Source organism: Lutra lutra, chromosome 1 (assembly GCF_902655055.1).
Source record: "Lutra lutra chromosome 1, mLutLut1.2, whole genome shotgun sequence".
NCBI classification, from domain to species: domain Eukaryota; kingdom Metazoa; phylum Chordata; class Mammalia; order Carnivora; family Mustelidae; genus Lutra; species Lutra lutra.
Window position 1 is genome coordinate 79,221,026 of NC_062278.1, and position 23,903 is coordinate 79,244,928.

General features: G+C 37.9%; 1 protein-coding gene across 19 annotated transcripts in view; it reads left to right on the forward strand.

Annotated features, from left to right (window-relative positions):
* MBNL1 (muscleblind like splicing regulator 1) overlaps positions 1-23,903 on the forward strand; it is a 202,478-nt gene that overhangs the window by 152,875 nt on the left and 25,700 nt on the right. For 15 of the 19 annotated variants that reach the window (XR_007126989.1, XR_007126991.1, XM_047728285.1 and 12 more), the window contains 3 exons: positions 7,478-7,648; positions 8,688-8,798; positions 17,533-17,733. Coding sequence is in view for 17 of the 19 variants with exons in the window: in XM_047728285.1 (XP_047584241.1) it covers positions 7,478-7,648; positions 8,688-8,798; positions 17,533-17,733 (483 nt within the window). In the remaining 2 variants the exon portion in view is untranslated. The remainder of the gene's footprint in view (positions 1-7,477; positions 7,649-8,687; positions 8,799-17,532; positions 17,734-23,903) is intronic. The other 4 variants (XM_047728305.1, XM_047728313.1, XM_047728319.1 and 1 more) reach the window with 1 other exon arrangement.

Below are 23,903 nucleotides of genomic sequence, written 5' to 3' on the forward strand. Positions count from 1 at the left end.
AAGGCCATATAATATTTGAGAAAAAAGAGAAAATAGAAAAAATACTGTTAACGTGAATATTTTATATTTACTATATTATATTAAAATATAGGAAATACATGGTACTGGCTTATTAAGAGTATATATACTATATATATTTACAAAATAGTATAATACACTGTTTATAAAACACAACAAAACAAAACAATAACATAAAATCAATGAAATCCCCATGGAGATTTTCTAAGAAAAAAAATGAATATATCTGTTCTACTCCATTAGGGATTTATACCAAATGATAGTTCACTGTTCTCTGGGGTTTTATTCTATAGCTTTCTGTAAGTATGTGTTTTTCCAAATAAAACATGAAATGTAAATTTTAAGTCTTATATTATAGGTTTCTTAAATTTGCAACACAAGCGGAATCTAAGTTTGTAATACATATGCTGCTCTTAGAAATAGGTATATAACTGGGATGAATATATATGTGTGTGTGTGTGTGTGTGTATAATTACTTACATATATATGTATACATTTGCATATGACTAAAAACAACATTATGCCTTGGGTCCACCGCAATTTCAGGCGGTGGTCAGAAGCCTTTCATTATTTTTCTGGGTTCTCTGGCTACTTAATTAACCTTTCTCAATAGCTTCTTTTCCAAAGTAGGGAGTATATGTCTCACTTTTTGTTATTCTGATAAAAATTTTCCGTAGGGAAGTAAAACCAAGAAAATGTTGCTTACTCTTAAGTCAGCATATCCAGTATTCTGGTTAACAGGTGGATGGGGCTATTAGTATGATTTTGGAATTTAATTATTTACTTTTTTATATACCACAGTCTTTATTTGTTTTAATTTCAAATAAGAAAAAAATCAACATTGAAACTCACATATTCATACCTTGGAAATTTTTAGAAGCTGTAGCTATTAGAATCTAGCAAAACTAGAAGGAGCCCACTCTTTTTGAGTCAGGTTTCATAGGACAAATCTATTATCTTAGGTTTGAGGAAATTGCCAGACATTTAAGTGTTGTATGAAAACACTTAAAGCTAATTACAAATAACTTTGGGTTGACAGTTTCTAATTGTGTGCCCCTTTCAGGGACTGAACGTTGGTGTCCTCCTAAAATTCTTATGTTGAAGCCCTGTTTCCTGTATGGATATATTTGAAGATGGAACTTCTAAGGAAATAACTAAGGTTAAAGTCACAAGAGCAGGACGGGGATCTGATAAGATTAGCGTCCTTATCAGAGACTCTGGGGAACAAACTTCTCTATAAACTTTCTCTCCTCCCCCACGCACGGAGGAAAGGCCGTATGAGGAGTAGCAGAAAGGTAGCTGTCAGCAAGCCAGAAAGCACTCTTACCAGAAACAGAGGAATAAAACCCTGTGTTTTAAGACACTCAGTCTGTGGTGGTTTGTTGTGACAAGCAAAGAGGACTAATACAGCCCCTATTAAATTCCATTAGGTATAAAGCAGCAGTTGACCGCCAACTGGAGATGATTTTGCCTACCCCCTCACCCCTAGAGACATGGGGCAATACCGAGAGACAATTTTCATTGTCATAACTGAGGACAGGAGTGCTGCCGCCATTTAGCAAGCCAGGCATGCTGCTAAACATCCTACAGTGGACAGAACAGCTCCACCGCAAAGCCCTGTAAGGCCCAAAATGTCAAGAGTGCTGAGATTGAGAAAGCTTGAGCTGCCTTTTAGGATGCATGTGTTCTTGTAAGCTGGAGCAAGTCCTTTAGGGAAACAGGTAGGGTGTAAAGAAATACACATTCAGGAGCAACAATATCCTGTGTGTTAGGTACAATTAATGTATTTTCAATATTTGCAAGCCCATAAACTGTAATTTCTAGAGTTAATCAAACTCCTCTCCACCCAATGGAAAACAAAGTACAGTGCGTCTGTACGGGTGTGCATGCATGTTTGCAATGCATATACTGTTTTCTAAAAGTTAATCATGTTTTAAACTGCCATGGCTTTCCTACCACAAGATGCTTGTGATTTTAAAGTAGATATTCTACCTATGTAAATTTATTCACCTTGTGTTAGAATTGAAAATCATAAATTAGCGTGGTAGAGCCATAAGATACAATTTTGGAAATGCATGAAATGTTATTTCTTGACTGCCAATTTTTTCCCCTTTGGCAAAAATGTTGTGAGCTATTTTTATCATCTTAGCTGAAAAAATAAAAAGTAAGAATTTTCAATAGGAAGCTACCAAATTCCTTTGACAGAGTTTCTGCCCAGTATCTGAGCAATGAGTATCACCAGAAAGTGCTTCAAAAACATTTGTATATCTCAGTCGTCCCAAAGGAAATATGGGTTTTGTTTTAACAATTGAAATAAATGGTTGCAATTTGAACAGTTTTTCCTGAAAACCAGTATTTCTAGTGAAAATTGGAAAAGACTCATGAGTATAAGCTGGTACCCCTATGATTTTTTCATTGCCCCTTTATTTCCAGAATCTACTTAAATATGACCCAATAATTTTAATTCTACCACATAGTTACCATTTGGCAGCTTAACAAGATGTCTTTTCTTTTTATATTCTGATCTCTTAAATCACAGTATGCCTTTTATTTTAGATAGAAGAATTATAGCTAACAATGGGAGATTAGTTTTTCTAGTTTTCAAATAGAATTTTGATTTTTTTTTGTTTTATTAAGTTTCACTGACTTCTAAGTAAGACATTTCATTTTTGATTGTTAGTTCTTAAATAAATATTAAAAATAGCTAAGAAACCATTTCATCATATCTCTAAATGCCATCTATAGTTAAATTCAATTTTATCTTTATTCTACAATTTATATCTCACTATATACATTATATAGTGTATATACATACACATCATTTTTAGGTATGTACTATATATGTTCTTACTATGAGTTATTTAAAAGTACATTTCACTGGGGCGCCTGGGTGGCTCAGTGGGTTAAGCATCTGCCTTCAGCTCAGGTCATGACCCCAGGTCCTGGGATTGAGCCCCACATCCTCTGGCTCCCTGCTCAGTCGGGAGCCTCCTTCTTCTTCTCCCTCTGTCCCTCCCCTCTACTCATTTTCTCTCTCTCTCTCTCAAATTAAAAAAAAAAAATTTAAAATAACTTTGTAAAAGTGCACTTTATCAAACTACAATGTTTAAAAATTAACCAGGTGCTTATTTTGAAGCTCACACATTTAATCTAAACATACATTTTCCTTCGTTATAATCACAAACTCAGGCCCATTTCAGAAGCTAATGAGAAAACCCTTAAATTCACAGTTGAACAGTTTATAACTTCAGAAATTAAAGACTTGATGAGTTGATCTCTTGAATGACCATGATTGGTCTCGTAGAGGCTTTTAAGACGACACAGGGAAAATTTTTACTTTTTCAGAAAGATTACTTTTAAAGATGTAGAAAAATTACTGGAGAAAAATAGACTTAGTCTGAATTGATACTTTACTGAACTTCCTCCATTCCCCTAAAATATATACTATGTACCTTACAACTATGTCTTTGAAATCTGTGTTCAGTGAACCTGTAAAAAGCTACCTTGAGTGGCATGGAAGATATTTATGGTATAGACCCCACAGAGTGGCCTGCCAGTCATCTGGGAAGCTCATTGACAGTAAGTGTCAGTGCAATCAACAAAAGCAAACAAAAGCAAAACACTGTAAGAAATGTATCAGAGCAGTATTTTCCCCGTAGTGGATGTGGCAAATACAGAGCGATGATTAAGGACCCATCTTGCATTATTAATGACTGACAGGCATTGTCACTGGGTTTTGCCTTTTACATTATTTTAAGTACTTTTAACAGATCTAGTGCTAAACGAGGCAACTGCTGTTTGTTACTAGCTTCTTGACAGCCTGTTACAGCGGGAGCCACGTATGCAGTTGGCCCACTATCCTGCTCAACCCTTACACATCAACCAGTGAAATCAGTGGGGGTGTTGCTATTCGACCAAAAAGGTACGGCCACTCGGAGCACTTAGCTCCTACCCGGTCATACAGCAAATAAATAACACAGCTGCGATTCTGCTCTTTGAAACCGAGCTGTGTGGGATGAAATGTACAATCATATAGCAGTAGGTGGAACAGCCTAGAGCAACCAAAAAGGAATAAAAACTACGTATTTTAGCATTAATCCTAGCAGCTTGATTTTCTGTCTCTTGGGGTGAAATCTCTGGATGATTTAGAACACAGTTCCTTTACACAGATTTGCATGTGTGAGTGCTAGATACCGGTGGAATTTCTGTACTTAGATTTTTAGAATGTATTGTCACTGTATATAGGTTTTAGGACACTAAATACATCGAAACGCTACAAAAATCCAGTTTCATCCCTGCTGAAACTAAAACAAACAAACAAACAAACAAAAAACCAAAACCAAACAAACGAAAACTTTGGTTACCTCTTCTCCCTTTATTATGGCGAGCTTTATTGGGTGTTCAAGTTACTAGCCTCTGAATAAAAGCATCAGTAACTTAGTATAGCTCTGAATCAAAGTTTGGTTTAGAGTTCGTTTTCATTCTTCTATTTCCATTGCCTCCAGAATGGAGTTGGAGTAGAATTCACCTTCAAGGGTTTATTAAGAAGCGTCCATTCATTGATTTTGCAAATGGGTACCAAGGTACAGTGCTGGCAACTCAGGTGCAGACTGTGGACAGACCTGGAGAGGTATCAGGGGTGTGTTCTCCTTAATTCTTCACGAGAGGTATAGTGCTGTGATTTTCTCCAGAGTTTTAGGTAGTCCTCTAGAAGAGGATGTTTATTCTCACCTTTTCTTGACCTTTTTATTTGTCAAACCACAATTATTCAGCTGCATAGTCAGCATAAAACACGATCTGAACTCCCTAGGAAGCTGAGTTTATCTAACGTCAACTGCGGAGGCCACTCTGGTCTTTTTCCCCCACACGTCAATGAAAAATTTACGTGGCTTTGCAGAATTGTGTTTTTGTAGTGTTTTTTACTCTATCAGGCTAACCTGGACTACTGGGACAATGCAGGTCCCTGGGCTCCCCCCGCAGGTCTGTCGCCAGACTGTGTGGAAGAGGCCTGCTTGTCTGCCTGTTTTTTCACCAAATATCCTCTGTGGATTCTTAGGAACAGAGCTTTTTGAAAGGGAAGCTTCAGCGCAGTCAGATCAAGACGTGTATAGAAAGGTAGCGTTTGTAAGAAATTAGGATGGCATTTTTCCTAAGTGTGGCAAATGCAAAACGAAAACCAAAGGTCTGAGCATCTCTGGAAAGGTCTGACGTGATCTGACACAGAATGTATATAGGACAATACGATTTGTCTCCATGATTCCAGTCTGAGCTGTGTTCCGAGGGAGGAGGGACAGGGTGGTGCCTGTGACGGGAAGCACTCAGATGAAGAGTTTAGGAAGATGAGTGTTGGTGTTGGCCAGGCCTAGTTCAAGGCCGAGGGCTATCTCTGTGCTATTTGTGGAGCTATAGAAACTGATCAGAATGAATTGACAGTAACTGAGTCCTGGGGTGGGGGGTGGGGGGGTATAACCTCACTTATTTCACTTAAGTAGATCTAATATTAGTAAGAAATATGATGTGAAGTTACTGGCAACCAGAGTTTCACTTGGAGCCAAATTGTTCTTTGCCCTGGAAAAAGCAGGTTTTCTCTAGGACACCTCAACTGGGTAGCCCTGAGATCGCATCCCATCTTAGCCAGGAGCTTATTTGCATGGCCAGGCGTTCTCTGGGTTTTCTTTTGTGACTCTAAGTGTTTTTTTTAGTACGAGTTACTTTTTATCCGGATGCTTTCAAGCTAATAACATGTTCATGATCTCAACAGATAGCAAGCATGATTTCGTATGGAGTAAGTCACAAATATATACGTTTCTTTGTGAACATATCAATAGGCACAACTAAGGGATTTTACACAAATTACCTTCATGCCACTATTTTGGTCTTCTTTTGTTAGATATACGATTAAAGGGGTGGGGGTGGTGGCAAATAGCAGCTCCTGACCTTTTACCTTGCCCACAGAGTGCCATGCAGTGCCAAGGGCATGACATACACATTATGTCCTCTGATTTTCATAATAAACATGTGGTGTAGGTCCTGTAGCGATTTTGAAATGGATACAAGGCCTAAGACTTAAAGAAGTTAGTTTTGTTTGCAGTTCCTGCTGCTGATGGGAGACCTAGGCCTCTCCCCTAGGTCTTAGGACCTGTCAGTTCCTTGGTATCAACTACTGTCTTATGCTACCTTCGGATTTAAAGTGTTATTAGCGATGCTTTATTACATAAAGGTTGCCAAAATGAAAGGCAGTATCCTATGAGATTAGCCCTTTACAGAAACTTATTCCTAAAAACCTGAATCAAAACAAGCCAGAAATAGATCTTTCAAATTAGGGTTGTGACAAGATTTTTATCAAAAATGTAAGCATGCTGAGTCAGTTTACAGTATGAGGTCAAGTTATGGCAGATGGATTTTTCTTAGAAAAATCAAAGAAAGCTCAGGAAAGTGATTGATGCTTCAGTTGAATCTTCCTTTGACCCTCCCAAGCAGTTCTAATTAGATCTATCGGTGAAGGAAGTTGTCAGGGTTATAACTGATGAGACCTTTTACTATAAAGGCTTGAGAACATATTGAGATAATATGGAAACCGTGGAACGATGATAGTATTGAAACAATATGAACTAAATCCCTTATATATTATTTCATATTACAGACTTTAATACATATTTTTGATGAAAAGAACTGTCCCAAAAGAAAGGGTATATTCACATTTCTTATTTTTTACTCACATTTTGTTCCTCCATTTTACGTTATATATCTTTTGGAGGATATGTATGTCTATTTCCTATTGCTTTATACCTCTTGGTCAGTGGAGACTAGATTTATCTTTGAAAGGTTAAAGGCTACATTTTCACCAATGTTTCATTATACTTACTAATCTCTATGTGCAGGGGGAACATATGGGCATTTTCTTTTTTCACCTGTATATTTCTTAATACATGGGTTTTTAAGCTTAGTAGTAATTAATTTTATTTGTTAATACTTGTAAAGTGATACTTGTAAAGGTGCTTAACTGAAGATACAGTGTGCTTTGAATCCTCTAAGTTCATTTCCTTAGAACTCAATACAAGTAAAAATAGATGCTAAAACTTCGTGATTCTTTTGGGTTCATTAAAGTTAACCAGGAGATTTGGAAGGAGTGAATATTCTTCATTTCATATTCCTTATTTTAAGATTACACTGGCAGTTTGTAGATTTTTAAACTTAGAGCTAGAAATATTAGTGCTAATATTAAAAGAAGGGAAATTGTTTAAGCTTTAAGACTTTTTTTGAATGTCTTAACACCTCATTTGGATAGTGCATTTGGGTGAATTCATTACTTATTCTAAATGTATGATAAGTGGGTATGTACAGTGCAATGTGCTAGAAACCCATGGTAGATCCAGGTGGTAGGTTTGCATTATCTTTATTTTTTAAGATTTGCTGGTCTAATCTTTTTTAAATGATATTTTCTGCTTTTGTCTTTTAGGGTCGTTGCTCCAGGGAGAACTGCAAATATCTTCATCCACCCCCACACTTAAAAACCCAGTTGGAGATAAATGGGCGCAATAACTTGATTCAGCAGAAGAACATGGCCATGTTGGCCCAGCAAATGCAACTAGCCAATGCCATGATGCCCGGTGCCCCATTACAACCCGTGGTACGCACAGCTTCAGTTCTCATTCATCGAGTTTGTAATTCCAAGTGCTCAGTTTCAGTATGAAAGTATAATGATTGCACTCGATTAAGTGAACATAGGTTAACATTATCAGGTGTCTTGCATTTTCTAGCAAAATTACCAAGCAAAGCCCAAAACGGTTTTCACACTGCAAAGTTAACTCATCTTTTCGTTCAATCATGGAGAAATTTACTTATGACGTGTTCTCCCCCTGAAATTCTCTTCACATGAAATCCTGTGATTTGCAGGTATTAAAATGGTCATCAAACTCATCACTGTAGTCCATGTGCATTTTCAGGCTCCCTTTAATAATAGTAATACTTTTACAATTTGGTATAGATCAGCTTTAGTTTTGAGAAAAAATTCTCCCTTTCCTCCTTCCTTGAAGGGGATCTGTTTGCATCATTTTCTTTATTGAAAAAGAGCTTCTGTTATTCTTTCAAACTCAAACTGAAGTTATTTTGTAGTTACAAATGCTAGCAAAATTCTGATAGTGGTGAATCAATATCATGCATTAAAAGAAAACTAATCAGGAGAGGAGAGGCAGAAACTCCCAGGGCTTTTAAGCAAAGAGCTAAGTATTTTAAACTGTAGGTGGTCATAGAGGTTTAGTGTTTACTGAGCAGTGTGTATGGGAATAACTTTTCATTCTGATCATATTTATTTATTTATATATTGGGGGGTTGGGGGGAATGTATACCATAAACGACTTTAATAACCTTTACTCCCATTTATTCATAAAAATGTAAGATTACTATCATAAGTAATTTTAGATTACAAAAGGTATTCTGATATTAATTGTGATATAATAATTCTGTATTTAAATGCATGTTAAAATTTGTAATGATCAGAAAGTATCTGTCGGTAATTTATGTCACTAACTTATATGCAATATTATGGGGTTACGGGAATGTGAAGACCCACATTTTTCTGATATGCTAACTATAGCATGTGTGCTAACTAATTTTTTTTCTAATACATTTTAACACCTGAACTCAATGTAATTATTATTCTCTCTTAGAACTTAATGCACCAATCATTCCAAAAAAGAGGGGGGGATTGCATTTCGAGGTGGGAGGGATCTCCATATCACATCGGCAGTGATACCAATTATCAGTACTGTACAGTTGAGGTGAGAGAATATTATAATTCTGTGTCTGTTTTAACCTGATATATATATATTTTTTCCATTATTGGGGGCTCAGTTTAAAATACGATATCTTAAACTTATTTTTTGTGTCACCTGACATCTGCTAATATTATATCTGCATTGGGATAGCGTGAAGATTTCCATTTGGTTGAAAAAAAAAGTTTAGTTATAATCATTCTCACTAGCATAAAACACAGGACAGGAGGTGTCTTTAACAGCTGGCCCTCTCACACAGTTTCAAAGATCTGATAAATCCTTGGGGTGGCTACTACTTTAGCTGATATGCAATCTCCCCTTGATGTGAAATACTTTGTTCCACTTAAACATTTAAAGCCTGCTTACTGTCAGGCTCTACCCTCTCAGTGACCGGCAGCACCTCAGGGCCATACTGCTGGAAACAGAGCTGGTCATGGCATTGAGCTCCTACTCACTGTGACATCTTGGCCCATCTCCTGACTTAGTCCTTGAGTTTTACTCTCAAGGCCACTCCAAGGTCATTGTATGGGTAATCCTGGGAAAGACTGTAAACGTTTATGCTCATGTCTGTGAAATACGATAACAAACGTGTGGTGTGCATAAAATCACGAAATCATAATTTCTGAAACCATCAGACAAATCACATGTCCTGGTGTCTTTGTTGGAAAATTCTCTACTTAGACAAAACATTTATTTTTATTAGTTGTGAGCACATTCAGGCTTTATGTTAATTTTCCCTGGTATGACTAGATTTGAATGCTGAATTACCCTTCTGCTAAAGGCATCCTGAGATCATAGTCTAAAAATATACTCTGTTCAGGGTGGCATTTTTGTAATAAGTATAGAAGTCATTTTAATTATTCAGTTTTAAAGCATTCGGGGCTTTAATGACTGTAGAGAAGGCTCTAATCCAGGAAATTTGCCTTCAAAATCCCACCTGAGACTTTTCGATCCTTTGTGTAGTCAGCCCGGCTGATGAGAGTAATCATATAGAATATTTAGAAATAAATGAGATAGTCATGACCAGCTGCTTACTGGAACTTGAATGCTGGGTCACCAGATAGGGATGACGACAGGACTGGAAGCAGCCAGGTGACTATTAGGGGACATGGTTGTCACTCAAAGAGGATGGCCACTAGTACAGATGTTAGTGTTTGAAGACACAGCACACACTTGGATCCAGCCCAGGTAGGGGTTCTGTCGAAGGAGATGGTACTGTGAGCAGATCCATAATATCAGGAGTGGTGGGAGTACCTCAGCAGTTTCAGGGTTTGTAGTCGAGTAGGTGAAGCCTCTTATCTTTTTAGGGCAAACCAAAACTCTAAAACCCTAAAACCATAGCTGAAGGAACACAAAGAGGAGGAGGAGCTGGGAGTTCTAATAAAATCCGGAAGCATCTCCAATTGTGCCTGGCATATAGGGAAATCAAAAATCGTTGATGAGTGAAAGAATGAAGTAAGGCGTTTCCTGAATATAAGGAAGACAGGCAGAGGTTTGTGGTAGTTCACCTGGCCCTGTGGTTCCAAAGGAATCATCAGCAGGAGCCAGAGTACAAGCCCTATTATAGAGATGGCAGCATAGTCTGGGGTGTACAGCTGGGTTTATGCTAACACACTATTAGCAGAGGCAGCCAGGGCCTCGGTGATCTACTGATCATAAACCCAACCCACTTGGTTGGGTTTTCATCTTTTCAGAAATTTTGATGATACTGAGCTGACTTGGGGAATGTAGGGCTTTAAAGGAGAGTTTCCTTCTTTTGTTGACTTTATTCTGTTGTTATGAAATGCACCAAGCCAAGAATCAGAAAGAGGACTTCCATTTTGGGGGCAGAGACAACACTCTAAAGGCATTTACTGCACTCACTACTTTTTGTATCACAAATCCACACCATCGTCCTATAAAGAAGATAATATTATCTCAACTTTAGAGATGAAGACACGAGGTTCAGAAAGGTTAAGTAATTTGCCCAAGGTACATAGCTAGTGGGTAGTAGGGCCAGGATTTTAACCCAAGCTGTTCAGGTTCTGGCATCCATGCTGTAGAAACACTAATGTAGGAACATCCCACCAAGCAGCTCTGGGTCCTTGGTTGATTCAATTAAGACATCTGACTTCATTAATATATAGTGATAAGTTTCAAATATGTTATCTGCAAGTTCCTAACAATCTCATAATTGTTTCCATTTCATAAGATGAGAAAATAAGTAGTTGAAAATGAGTCATTGAATTTACCTGTGTGTCTACTCCCTAAAATTTGCATAAGACATTATTAAGTAACTGGCATTAAATTCTATTATCATTTCCAAGCCCCTAAGGAAAATGTAAAAAGATCATATTTCTCTTTATTATATGATCTTTGAAGAGAAATGAAAGACCTATAGTATTTGGTTTTCCAAATGTAAAAAATTAAATACATGGATTTTTTGTAAGTACTACTTTAAAAAAAAAAAAAGTATTACTACTTTGCTATGCACTATCTGATGCAGAGATAATCCAACCAGAAAACTAAGCAACCTAACCAAATATAGACCATATCTTGTGGCTCACAACTTGGAAGCATCTGGTGTGTTTCTTTGATCCATCCCAGAAAGATGTCTTCAGCAATTCTCTTGATTCCATGCTTTTGTCATTGCCCTTGAAGAGCTCTGCACAAGCAGTGGTTATGAAAAGCTGTATCTGAGCTCTGCACTCCCACTCCACTCGTGTGCCTTTCCCTAAGGTTTGCTCCCAAACCTTAGCCTTGGCCATTGGTAATTTCTGAGGGCAGCTCCCCATAAGGTGTACAAACCTAGCTGCCTTGAGGTACATAACTCAAGTTGAATTCCTGTGCCTTTCATGAATTTGAAATAGCCTAGTGATAAGAAATTCAAAGTTATTGGACTTAGCAAAAAAGTCTTGGGAGCTCCTTTGCTCTTCCTGACGCCTCACCTTTGCTGGCCCAGTGTTCCTGCATCATGGTTGTTGGCGGCTGCGTGCTCAAAGTTTTGAAGTCATCATTTGTCACATTTCCAGGAACACCTAGAATTCTTTTTTTTTTTTTTACACCTAGAATTCTTAAACTGGTTTTTAGTCCTTTACCCTCCAGCCTTCCCAACTAGTGACTGAGATAAGGCCACTTTGTGAGAAAGCATTTCCGGTAAAACGTGGCCATATCTGTCATCCGTGGTCCATGTACCTGTCCTTCTAGTGCCCGTTTCCGTCAAGGAGCCGGCGCTTTCTGGAGCAGCTCGAGGATGGGCCGGAATCTTAGGGACCGGGCCACACGTACTGATACGTTCTTACTTGATGGGTCAGAAGTGAGTCTTCTTTACGTAAATGTTTGTTACTTCAGTAAAACTAGATTGAAGTGGCAAGGTGACATTAAAAATAAAGCGAGGTGGTCATTGTGATTGGCCCAGTCAACAAAGTCTAGAAGCAGACTTTGAAACAGTATTCTTATTTTATTCTAGTCATATGCTGCATTCTTGGGGAGGAAAAAAAAAAAAAAAACTTGGTAATGTGATTTGTTGAGAACTCCCATTAGCCTTTGGCTGTTTAATATTCAAAATAATTATTTACAGGAATGTCTCTCGTTTCTGTACAGGGTTGTGTGTACCCAGAAACATGGCTTTATACACCTTGATTATGTGCTATCAAGTTAAAAAAAAAAAAAAGCTTTTTTGGGGTACTGCTTGCAAGTTCAGCCTTTACACACACACACACACACACACACACACATGCACAAAGGTAAAATCTAGAAAAATCATTGTACTCCATAAATCGCATCAAATGCTGATTAGATACTTTATTATATATATTCTACCCATTTAAAAAAACCACAAACACTGTTTCACATAATGTATTAAAATAAGTTAGGACTCCTATGATATTTGCAACATTACAGCATGGTCATACCACAGTGTGGAAACTTAGAAAGCTCAGGATTAAAAAAAAAAAAACAAAAAACAAAAAACACAAAACAAACCTAAAAGACATTATACTTTTCAAACAAGCATCCTAGGCCAGTTAACGATTACACTGTCAAGTGGAGAGGAAGTAACATTAAATCGCTTTCTTTTACGTTCACATAGCTATGCTAGAAAATTTTTAATGCGTTTGCTAAGTGAGTTTATATGCTGGAGAAACACAGCAAAAGCATTACTTCCGACATGAAGCCAGTGTGCAGAGGAGCTGCACCGAGGGCAGCCACTAGTGCCGTGCAGAGCGAGGGAAGCCCGGTGCAGAAGACCCACTGGGCCACCTGTAGTCAAATTTGAGAAGAGAGGGTTAAGTAAACAAGTGTGGTGATCAATGCCAAATTCTAGTGGTGAGGAGTTCTATGGTAACAGAGGGTAGAGAGAAAAAAAAAAAAACCCTCTTCATAGTTGGAGATGTGGGCGGATCAGGGGAAACTTGAAGAGAAAGAGTCGTGATTCTTGAAGCGTGATTAGGAATTAAACAGAAGGGCTGGGCAGGAATAACCTCCCATGTAGAGGGAAAAGCATTGTTCAGAAGAAAGCTGTGAGGACACATGTCTCCTTGGAGACCTCACATACAATCAGAAATCTGAACCTGATTCTGATTTTCAATAGTAGAATACTATGTAATGTACAGAAGGGGAATGACCCAGGAGATTTTTAAATGGTCCTGCCGAGATTGTGATGAGTGGGGAGTGCCAGGGCATTCGGGGGTCGATGTTCTCCAAAGGATGCTAATGGCCAGTCGGCCCCGAGAACCACTGGTTTCAGGATCACCTGGAACCAGACACACCTGTATCCAGATCCTAAGTCTTTCATGCTCTCCTTTGCGATGAACACGTAATCTGTGTGAGCCCTTTTCCTTGTCTGCAAAATGGGAGGGACTAATAAAACCCACCCGACAAGACTGTAATTCTTCATACATTCCTTCATTCACTCCCTTAGTCTGTGTATGTTTATTGAGTACTCACTATGTGCTAGGCATCTAGCTCCATCCTGGGGATTTAGCAGTGAGTGATATAGATAGCCGCCCCTGCCCCAACTCACAACTGGAGTTGTTGCCTTTGTTTGCCCAGGGAGTTTGTATTTTACTGTTACATCAGTTAAATAGAATAACATAGGTAAAGCCCTTAGCACAATGCCTGGCACACAATAAATGGAAGGAATTATGGCAATAATCATGTTTGCACACATTTAGCTAAGGTCATCATGTGGAATTGGACATCATTTTAATTTCTAATAAAGCCTGATGACTTTAATGGAATCAGAATGTCTCATTTAAAACAAGGGATTAGCCCACAAATGCAGCAGCACTCGTAAGTTTGCGATTTTTCTCTGCTCAGGGTGTTCACTTGCAAAAGGCAATCATAAGCCAACGTTCTTTATGCCTTCCAGGAACAGAGATATCTGTAAGTCATTATTACAAGGATGTAGTCAGTATCAAATACTCCAATTATGTAGTTATATGTTATCCTGTGGATACTTCAGAGAAAATACAAGGCACTTGATAATACCACAGCATTAACGTCTGCCCTTGCCGTTCTGCCGAAACCCTCCCCGGGATGGCTTTTGGAAAGGAGACTTGGCAGTTCAAGCGCCTCACTAATCTGATTAGGGCGCTGATGGGGCCAAGAAGTGACCTACCTCCGACAAGGTGCTCTTTGAAGAAAGAATGTAACAAATTTACAAAACCCCCAAATAAAGGAAGGAATGTTGCCCTTTCTGGGAGCAGCTTTTGGGATCAAGTTTCAAAGTCTAGAGCTATTATTATTGATCCTCTGCTGGTGTAGCAAATAGCTCCACTTATCTGAAGAGGGAACAATTGGAGAGAATGCTTGCTGAGCAGTTGATGTTTCAGATTTTTCAAGCTGCTAGATTTTACTTGGGTGACGGTGCCCTAAAATTCTTCAGATTTGAATTTGCTCTGCTGCATTAAGTCAGAAAATCAATTCACATGACACCTCTATAGAAACAATCCAGCAGGAAAATTGTTGCCAGTTAGTGAGATCAATATTTTTATTTACGAGAAGTATTCTTTTATCTGTGATATGCAGCTGCGGCCTTAGATGCATCATGGATTATAAATTTATTTTATTCATTGGGATTTAACAGAGCTACGTTTTATTGGTCACTGGTCTTATTTTCTTAAAATAAGAATGCTTTTCTTAAAAAAAAAAATGCTTTTCTTGCCTCCAAATACGTTTGTAAGTTTGACATCTGCTTCTAAATAATGTACAGTGACATAAACATCTCCGTAACTTTGCAGAGTACACATTAAAAATCCGCTACCTGGAAATCCCTGTTAATTCATAGCAATAGAATATGAAGAGGAGTGATACAGACCGGCTCCGCTCTCCAAATTTTAAAACTGGGCTTCTGGTCTTTTATGCTAAATTTCTTATGATTTTTAAATGCCTAATAGAAAATCAGAGTGCTGGTCTGGTTGAAATTGCATATAGTATATCTGACAGTATGTAACAGTGAATGTTCGACCTGAATATGTTTGAAGAGCAGTCCCAAGTTCGACGTGGGTTCACGGTACAGGTCAGCCCTTGCCGGGGCACTGCCCTTAGCAGCCATTAGACCTTGGAGCAGCGTAAGATGAGCTGCTTTTCAAGTAACTGTTGATGGACAGAGATTGCTCTGGGCCCCAGTTTCTGACCAATTATTGATTGTTTGTATGTGGAGAGCTCAGGTAGTTTCCGGCTGTCCGGTGTTTTGGGCAGAGATGGGGGTGAGGATCAGAAGTATTCCTTTAGGCCACTTCATCAGGCAGGAGCCCTCGACCTGGCAGGGTAGCTAACCATGGCATTCAAACCAGCACGTCTGGAGGCATAACTATAACTTGAAAATCCCAGTGGAATGTATGGTGTATTGTTTCTTCTCCCAAGTGAATCAAATTACATATGAAGTATTTTATTTTCCATGGTCTTCTAAGTAAGAATGTATACACTAGCTGCAAAGATTTTGTCCTAAAACAATTTGTGAAGTCAAAAGACGAGTGCATCCCTTAGAACAGGGATTTTTCAACCTACACACTACTGACATTTGGAGCTGGGTAATTCTTTGGTGTAAGCGGCTCGGCTCTCCGGTGTGTTGCCAGTCACTTAGCCCCATCCCTGTCCTCTATGCATAGATGCAACAGCACTCCCAAGCTGTGACAATCGAAAATGTCTCCGGACATTGCCACATGTGCCCTACACATGGGACATGTGCCCTGCCAAGGCAGAAATCACTCACAGGGACTTGAGAACCACTGCCCCAAGAAAAACAAGACTTGAATTCCATTTTACTCTTCTTAATGCTGGACAAGTCAGGGCCCGACTAAATAAGGACAGTTTATTTTTTAAAAACATTTCTCTTGAGCTGTAAGAATTTTATTTTATTTATTTATTTATTATTTTTTACTTTTCATTATGATATGTTAGCCACCATACAGTATATTGTTAGTGTTCCATGATTGGCTTTGAGCTATAAGAATTACTTTTACATTTCAATTGCATAGAATTTTATTCCAAAGCTCTCTTGAATACTGTGTAAACTCAGGGTTCTTCCAACTTCTTACTTCTGTAAGAGGGAAGAATTAGCTACATTCTAGTGTTCCCCTCATTCTAAAGAAGTTTCTATGATTCTGTTCCTTACCACAGGGTAAAGAAAATTAATTGTTCCGAAGTCCTTTAAAGAACAGGATCCATTTTTGTCCATGAATTTTTGGGGTTTGGAGACAAACATTATTACACAAAATATTAAACTTCAAGAATTGAAACCCCATTGAATTAGGAAGTTAAAAATAGACCACCCATCAGGTGGAAAATTGTTATGCAACATTACGCTTTAAAAACTGGAAAAGCAAATCGCTAAAGTAGCTTGCAGGTAAATTATTTAATTCTACTCAAGAACAGATGTATTTCCTGATATGCACATCTTCGTATCACAAGTAGAAACTACCCTCCTGTATCCATGAAAGCATTTGTGGCAGAAACCCTGTCTTGTGACCTTTTAGTCAGTGCTACCTTATGTATTTCCTTGAAAAATCTTGTAGCCTTTGTTTAGTTTTCTTTTTCAGACTTCACATGCAGAATGGTTTCTCCCTAGTAAGGTAAATTCTTTGTTAAATATTTCCCAAGGATGTGATAAGCTGGTGGAATATTTATAGTTTCTCCAGAAAAACATGCAACAAGTAAATAGGCCAAACGCTGTGCCTTACGTGTTCAAAAGAAATCGTGTCATCATCATCTTTCCCATATCCCATGAGATTTATTCACAGTTTATATTGACTGTGAAACTCTGTTATCCCTTGGGAGTCCTGCTTTATTTATTCCAGCTAATAGGACACTTGCAACCCATTAACAGTTGTAAACAGGTCTTTCAAGTTCATCTGACATAGCAATTATAAAATGTATTTCTTAGACAAGTTTCTGGGATTAAATCCGGGCAAAAATGGAGATGAGGTGACCACAGGAAGTTACTGTATCGAATAACTGGTCTGTTATTCAAGGAGAAATTACAAGTATTACAGACAATAAGTTTCAGAATCCCAGCAGAAATTTAATGGGTAATTCACCGATTATATTTTAGAAAATCATGGACTTGATGAATGCTTATTTTAAAAAGATTCTTATCCCAAATGGGAGTAAATAAACGCAGAATTAAATGCGGGGGGAGGGTGGGAGGGAAGGAGGAATGGATCATGGAGGGGTGGATGAAGGATCGATGTATAATGCAGGATAGCGAATTCGAGCCAGGACCTACAGATTAAATTTTGCTTTTTATTTTCTTTTCCAGCCAATGTTTTCAGTTGCACCAAGCTTAGCCACCAATGCATCAGCAGCCTTTAATCCCTACCTGGGACCTGTGTCCCCAAGCCTGGTTCCAGCAGAGATCTTGCCGACCGCACCAATGTTGGTGACAGGGAATCCTGGGGTCCCTGTACCTGCGGCTGCAGCAGCTGCCGCACAGAAATTAATGCGGACAGACAGACTTGAGGTAGGAGTGATTAGTCGGTTTCGTCATGGGCTCCATCCTGATTTTCAAAGGGTGCTGTTCGTTGGCTTCTTCCATGGCCATGAAGGTTAAAAAAAAAAAAAAAAAATCGAAGAAGACATTTTGGTTTAGTGTCTAAGCATTTTGGGAGAATTGAGGTATGCTATGTTTGACAAATGGAATGTGTGTAAAGACCACAGTGTCCCTTTGTATAAGGGTGGATAGAAACTTGGACCGGGGTCAGACTGCCATTCACCTCGTTATGTCTCAGGCTCCTCATCCTTAAAATGGACGTCATAATGGCACTTCCCTTAAAGAGGCCGATGTCTGGCACACAGCTCCCTAAATGTCCATTGTTGCTACTATTAATAGCAAATTCTGTTCCTCCCCTGATACTTGTTGTCACAACAGTTTGCTCGGTGACTATGTATCAGGCAATTTAAAATTTATTATTGCGAGTTTCTCGCAGGCCCCACAGTATTTTGGTTGGAATAGCAAAGCCTCTTTGCTTGCAAAGTGTGTTCTGTTCCAAGTTTTTAAATTGGAAGTTGCATCGTGCTCAGAGTCTCAGAGTCAAGGATGATCAGTTGTATGTGCTTTGGTATTGCAGCACGAAAGAGAAATAAAAGAGGGAATTCTTTTATTGAAGTGGTTGTTCAGAATTTCGGCATGGCTATAAATGAAGGGATTTGGTAAACTCCAGATGAGGGGAAAAAAAAACAATGGCAACATTACTGTACAGTGAGACTCTGAAGCCTGCCATTCTTGTCCAACTAAGGAACAAAATGACTCTTTTCTTCTTTTCCCTGGTTAGGATGAGGCAATACTTAGGACTGAGAAGTTTTGAGTGTTGTTAATTACTGAGAAAGAGGCAAAATAAGACTGTTGTGTGAACATAATTGACACTCATAATTCATCGGTTGAGCAGGAATTCATTTAATAAGCACCAATTTCTTGTTGATAGGGTTTCACTGCATGCACTGCAGAAAGGATCTCAGATTTCGGCATAGTTCTAACTGCCACCACTTTTTTTGATGGTAGTAATAACAATAGTGGGTATTTCTTGGGTATTTACTATCTACCAAACACAGCATCAACCCATCACATGCATTGCATAGTTCATCTTCAAAACAGTCTTCTGAGGAAGATACTATCATTAACTCCATCTTACAGAGCAATAAATTTAGGGGGAAAGTTGGGGCACAACTTATTTGAGGTCGTAGAAAGGATGTTCTGGTTGGGTATGAACATAGAACTCCATTCTTAAACATTGTATAACTCAGTCCCATACAGCTGATAGGACAGAGAGGAAGCAAGCGATTCTGTCTCCCTTATATTCTTTTGAGTTCTTTGTTTGCTTGTTCAGACTTAGTTCTTACCTTTCGTGAATATTTTGAAGAAAGCTACTAATGACGAGAGGACCATATGGAGAACTGAGAAGGGACTCTGAGACCTTGGTTGCACACCCCCTGTGAACCAGAGACCAGGGTGTGCTAGAGATACACTTTGCTTTGTGGGTGGTTGGTCACTGTGCAGTTGCACTTATTTCACTAGTAAATTGATGCTGTTTGCAGATAAATAAGAGGAACTTTAGGAAATTGTAAATATTTAAAAGTTACTGGATGCTTAACATGTGACTCACCTTCCCCCTGCCCCAATCTTTCCAAAGCTGGGTTCCTAATGTGTAATTGTGGATTGAAGGGAACCCAGTAGGCAACACGGGATGAACTTTAATGAATTAGTTATTAGGAGGAGATGATATTTAGGAAGCTTAGAAATCTCTTCCAAGGCTGAGCTATGTGATCAGAACTCTTATAAACTAATCCTCCCACAGTTTTAGGTAGTCCGTAATCGGTTGTACTTTGTAGAGTGTTTAATTTAAAGTAACGACTTTATCATTTGTTTGGGGTTTCTGTCTTTTATCTTTTTACTTTTTCTTTTCTTTTCTTTTCTTTCCTTTTTTTTTTGGTGAGGAGCTGCCATGTATATTTTGTCATCTTCTGCTTTACCCACAAGTGGCGGCTGCTCCAGGACTGTCATTTCCTCTCAACCTGAATTCCTCTGATCTAAATGTTTGATGGTGGGAGGGCAGCTTCCTGTCTTATTCTGGCGAAGAGGATCTGCTCCCATGTCAAGGTTACAGTCCGTTAGCATATTACAGTGTGAAGTTCAGGGGCATGGCTTTCTGCTCGGCACGGAGGTTCCAGACCCTTCCTCTCTTCAGGTTATTTCCCCCCTTGCTAATTGCACTAGGATCTAAATGACTTCGCAGTGAGCGCGCCCACTTATTTGCCGATTGGCCACAAGTTTATTATTTGGGCTTAAATCTATAGTTTTTCCTCATGGAACTCTGAAGTACGTGTTTGAATTTTGAGTTCCTTTTAAGATGAAAGAAGCTTCAGGTAGTTTAGATATCGGCCAACTCTTCTTGCTACTTCCTTCTCTCTTCTTGCTGCACATTGTCAGACCGTAAGGACAGTAAAAATGCCGTAGAGTGTCAGCGTTCTAGTTCTTCTGTTTGAAAGAACTGACATATTTACAGCACCTGATATGAGGCTACAAAAAATGTTAAATCTGACAATGGGAACCCAAGATTAGCGATTTTGCTAATTAGGTGAGTAGCCTTGGGTTGAATTTCTCATCTTTTCTGAGCTTCATATTCCACACATATAAAAGTAGAGGATTGAAAGAGAGAATCTGTAAGACCGCCTCCACTTAGAACATTCTAAGGGACATTTAGGTTGTCTTTGGGCTTTTCATGCCACTTTTAGCTATTGAAAATTTTATTTAAATGTAATATTTAAATAAGCCTTTTTAAGTATATACATATACATATTACAAACTTTATTAAATATATAGATGTAAAACACACACATGAACTTTGTATCAGTATGCCTATTATCCATCCTTTATTGGATACCTTTTAGTTAGGAGTCTGTAGCTGCTACTTTCTGTACTGTAAAATTCAGTATTTATGGTATTCTGTAAAGAAGAGCAAATCTCTTCAATATTGGTTGCTGAAATGTGAAGCTTTTAAAATTCCATTCTGTGACTTTGGGATACCTTTTTGTAATTTCTAAGCAACAGCTTATTTTCAGTCATTATTTTCGGGAATTGTTAAAATCTGTAGGTACTGGAAAGGACTAAGGTTTTCAGTCATATCTGTACTTTATTATGAATAGCAACAGTATCCAAGAGAGAACGAGGGAGCATCTTTCAAGTAAAAAATATTGTGAGGCCTATCTTTGAAACCTTTTAACTACTGTTCTTACCCATAACAAGAAATGGTCCACATCAGGATAGTGCCAAGCTCATAAATGATACCCAATAACTTGCTAAATGAATGCATAAATGAGCCAGTCAGCCATTTAATTAATTAATCACAAAAAGACATGACTTTATTCAGAGTTTAGAGTAATCAAACAGAGAAGATAAAGCATGACAGATTTTTAACATTTGTTAACATTCTCCTTGGGAACGTGTTTACATTTTGAGCATTCCAGCTATAAAATATGGCATCTCATTCATGCCCCTGGTCCTAGAGCAGTGGTTTTCAAGTTTCAGTGTGATTAGAATCCTTGGGACGGTTGCTAAAAATGCAGACTGATAGACTACATAGACCGATGCAGTAGGTTTGCAGTGGGGCTTGGGAGTCTTTTTACAGATCTGCCCAGTGATTCTAAATGTCAATAATCTATAAAATACTTAGCTCACAGGATGCCAGCACCTGCTATTTAAGTGCTAACTTTTCATCTTTTACCTTATGTCCAGTTATTTGTGACTCAGAATTAAAAACCTGCCTCCTCCAATACACTGAACGTTTGACATTTTATTCAGTTGCTAAGAACAGAGTGCACATAACAAAATATTTCAAGTAAATTGATAATTATTAAGGTCCTTTATACTGCTTAATAGCATTAACTAAACAAAAAAATTAACCAGTGGTCATATATTTCAGATGCTGATGAGGATACTAGATCGCTATTTGGTTAAGTGCATCATTTTTATAGCAACTGTCTATATGAGAAAAACATAGGATATATTCCAGAAAAGGTGGGCACACCACTTGGCTTCTGATGTTTTCCAGTTGGAGTTGGTTTGTTTTTAAAATAGATTATTCTCGGGGCGCCTGAGTGGCTCAGTGGGTTGGGCCGCTGCCTTCAGCTCAGGTCATGATCCCAGGTCCTGGGTTCGAGCCCCGCATCGGGCTTTCTGCTCAGCAGGGAGCCAGCTTCCTCCTCTCTCTCTGCCTGCCTCTCTGCTTACTTGTGATTTCTCTCTGTCGAATAAATAAATAAAATCTTTAAAAAAAAAAATAAAATAAAATAGATTATTCTTGTGCTAGAAGTCTTATTCTACTGACATAATCATGACACGAGTACCTAATTTAGGCCATTGGATGTTGATCGCTTCTTTTCCTTATGGACACAGAAAAGTCTGGTGACTTTTCGCATGCAGGCATAAAACAGTATGGTCCTGATTGACTACATACAAAAAAGAGCATTAAAAGCTAAATGAGGATTCGAGTAATAGTAGAAGGCATGTCTAGCTTGAGATCTTTATAGGAGTTTAACAGATTTGTCATGATCTATTTCATAGAAAAGTCATTTGATTCAAAATAAGATTAGAAAAGCAGATGCTTTTAATGAGAGAAGCTTATTGATAGGATTATTTTAATTTTATATTTTTGTGGAGGGTGTTTAACTACTGCTTGTCTACTTTAATTTCTTTAGAACATTACTAAAATATGACAAGTTTCAAGCCCACAGGTCTCTGTAGTTTTGTTTGTTTTTTTTTTAATCTGTCATAAGGCTTTAGAATAGCTCCTTACAATGTCGTCATATCCCCCTTGAAACATCTAGTCCATCAGTTATGATTCTCTGTGGTTAGTTGGAGTTTTGTTTTGGGAGGAAAGAGTTGTAAGGTTGTAAGTTTGAAATACAGTAATTACTAAGCTTTTTTTTTTTTTTTTTGCTGTTCTTCCACTCATTTCTTCCTTCAACTTAAAGCTATTTCTCTATCTTCTTTATCTATTTATCTATTTCCCTAACTTCCCTATCTTCATTTATCTAGAAAAAGTAATAAAAGTAACTATAGGTTTCAGCATTTTGGCATATTGATGAGCCTGTTGGTTTATACATTCATTCACAGGAATGACTAACTGAAGACCTGGAAGTCGATTTAATGGAAGGTTTTTGTTGTTGTTGTTGTTTTCAGTTGACCATTCCTAGATATTCCTGTATATTCAGATTTATTTATTCATGTTTTTAATTACATGAGGTAAAGTGGCAAACTCTTAGCTATATTATCTATGAAAATATGCTTGTGTTCTCTGGACTAATGGTAGTGAGAGGTTCTGCCTTTTAGATTTCAAAGACAATTCCCATTTGATCTTAACAGAAATCCTCTGAGGTAGCTGACATGGATGTCTGAAGTTTAGGTGGACGAAATTATTAGATAACAGATATCGTCAGATAGCTGTCTTGGGAATTTAACTATACAGTCAGCTAAGATCATTACCCATAATCACCAGAATTTTAAACTGTGGAGATTATAATCCTTTTTGAATTGAAAATACAGATAATTCTTGGCATTAGCTTGTACACTCATGGCCACTAATGCTGTGGACACCTTGATAAAATTATTTATTATCCAGTATTCCTTTTTTAAAGTCTCATATAGCTCAAGCTTAATGGGAAATAAAGTCTATGATGCTTATTACTGAACAACAGATATATATATATATATATATATATGGGATATATATATATATATATATGGGATATATATATATATATATTTCTTAAATATTGATATATATATGTGAACTTATAATAAGCTCCAAAATATTTGTCATGAAACTTTAAAATGACTTCCCAAAATATTAAAATAGTCCCTGTTCCTGTTATGATAAGCTCTCTGTTCCTGGTTTTGGAAGTTATCCTCCAAAAATGACTGATTTAAACATGGTGAGCATTAAACATATTACTTCAAAGTGCTCTCTCCTTAACAAACATGCAAATAACTGTCCAGTTTTGGAGAAGTTCAAATATTGCCATTAATGTCCTGAGAATCCCAGTGCCTTACCTTGCAGAACATTGCTGTATTTAATACTACTTATAAGACCTATTAATATTCTGAACATTTTGAAATATGCTTGTCACACTCATTAA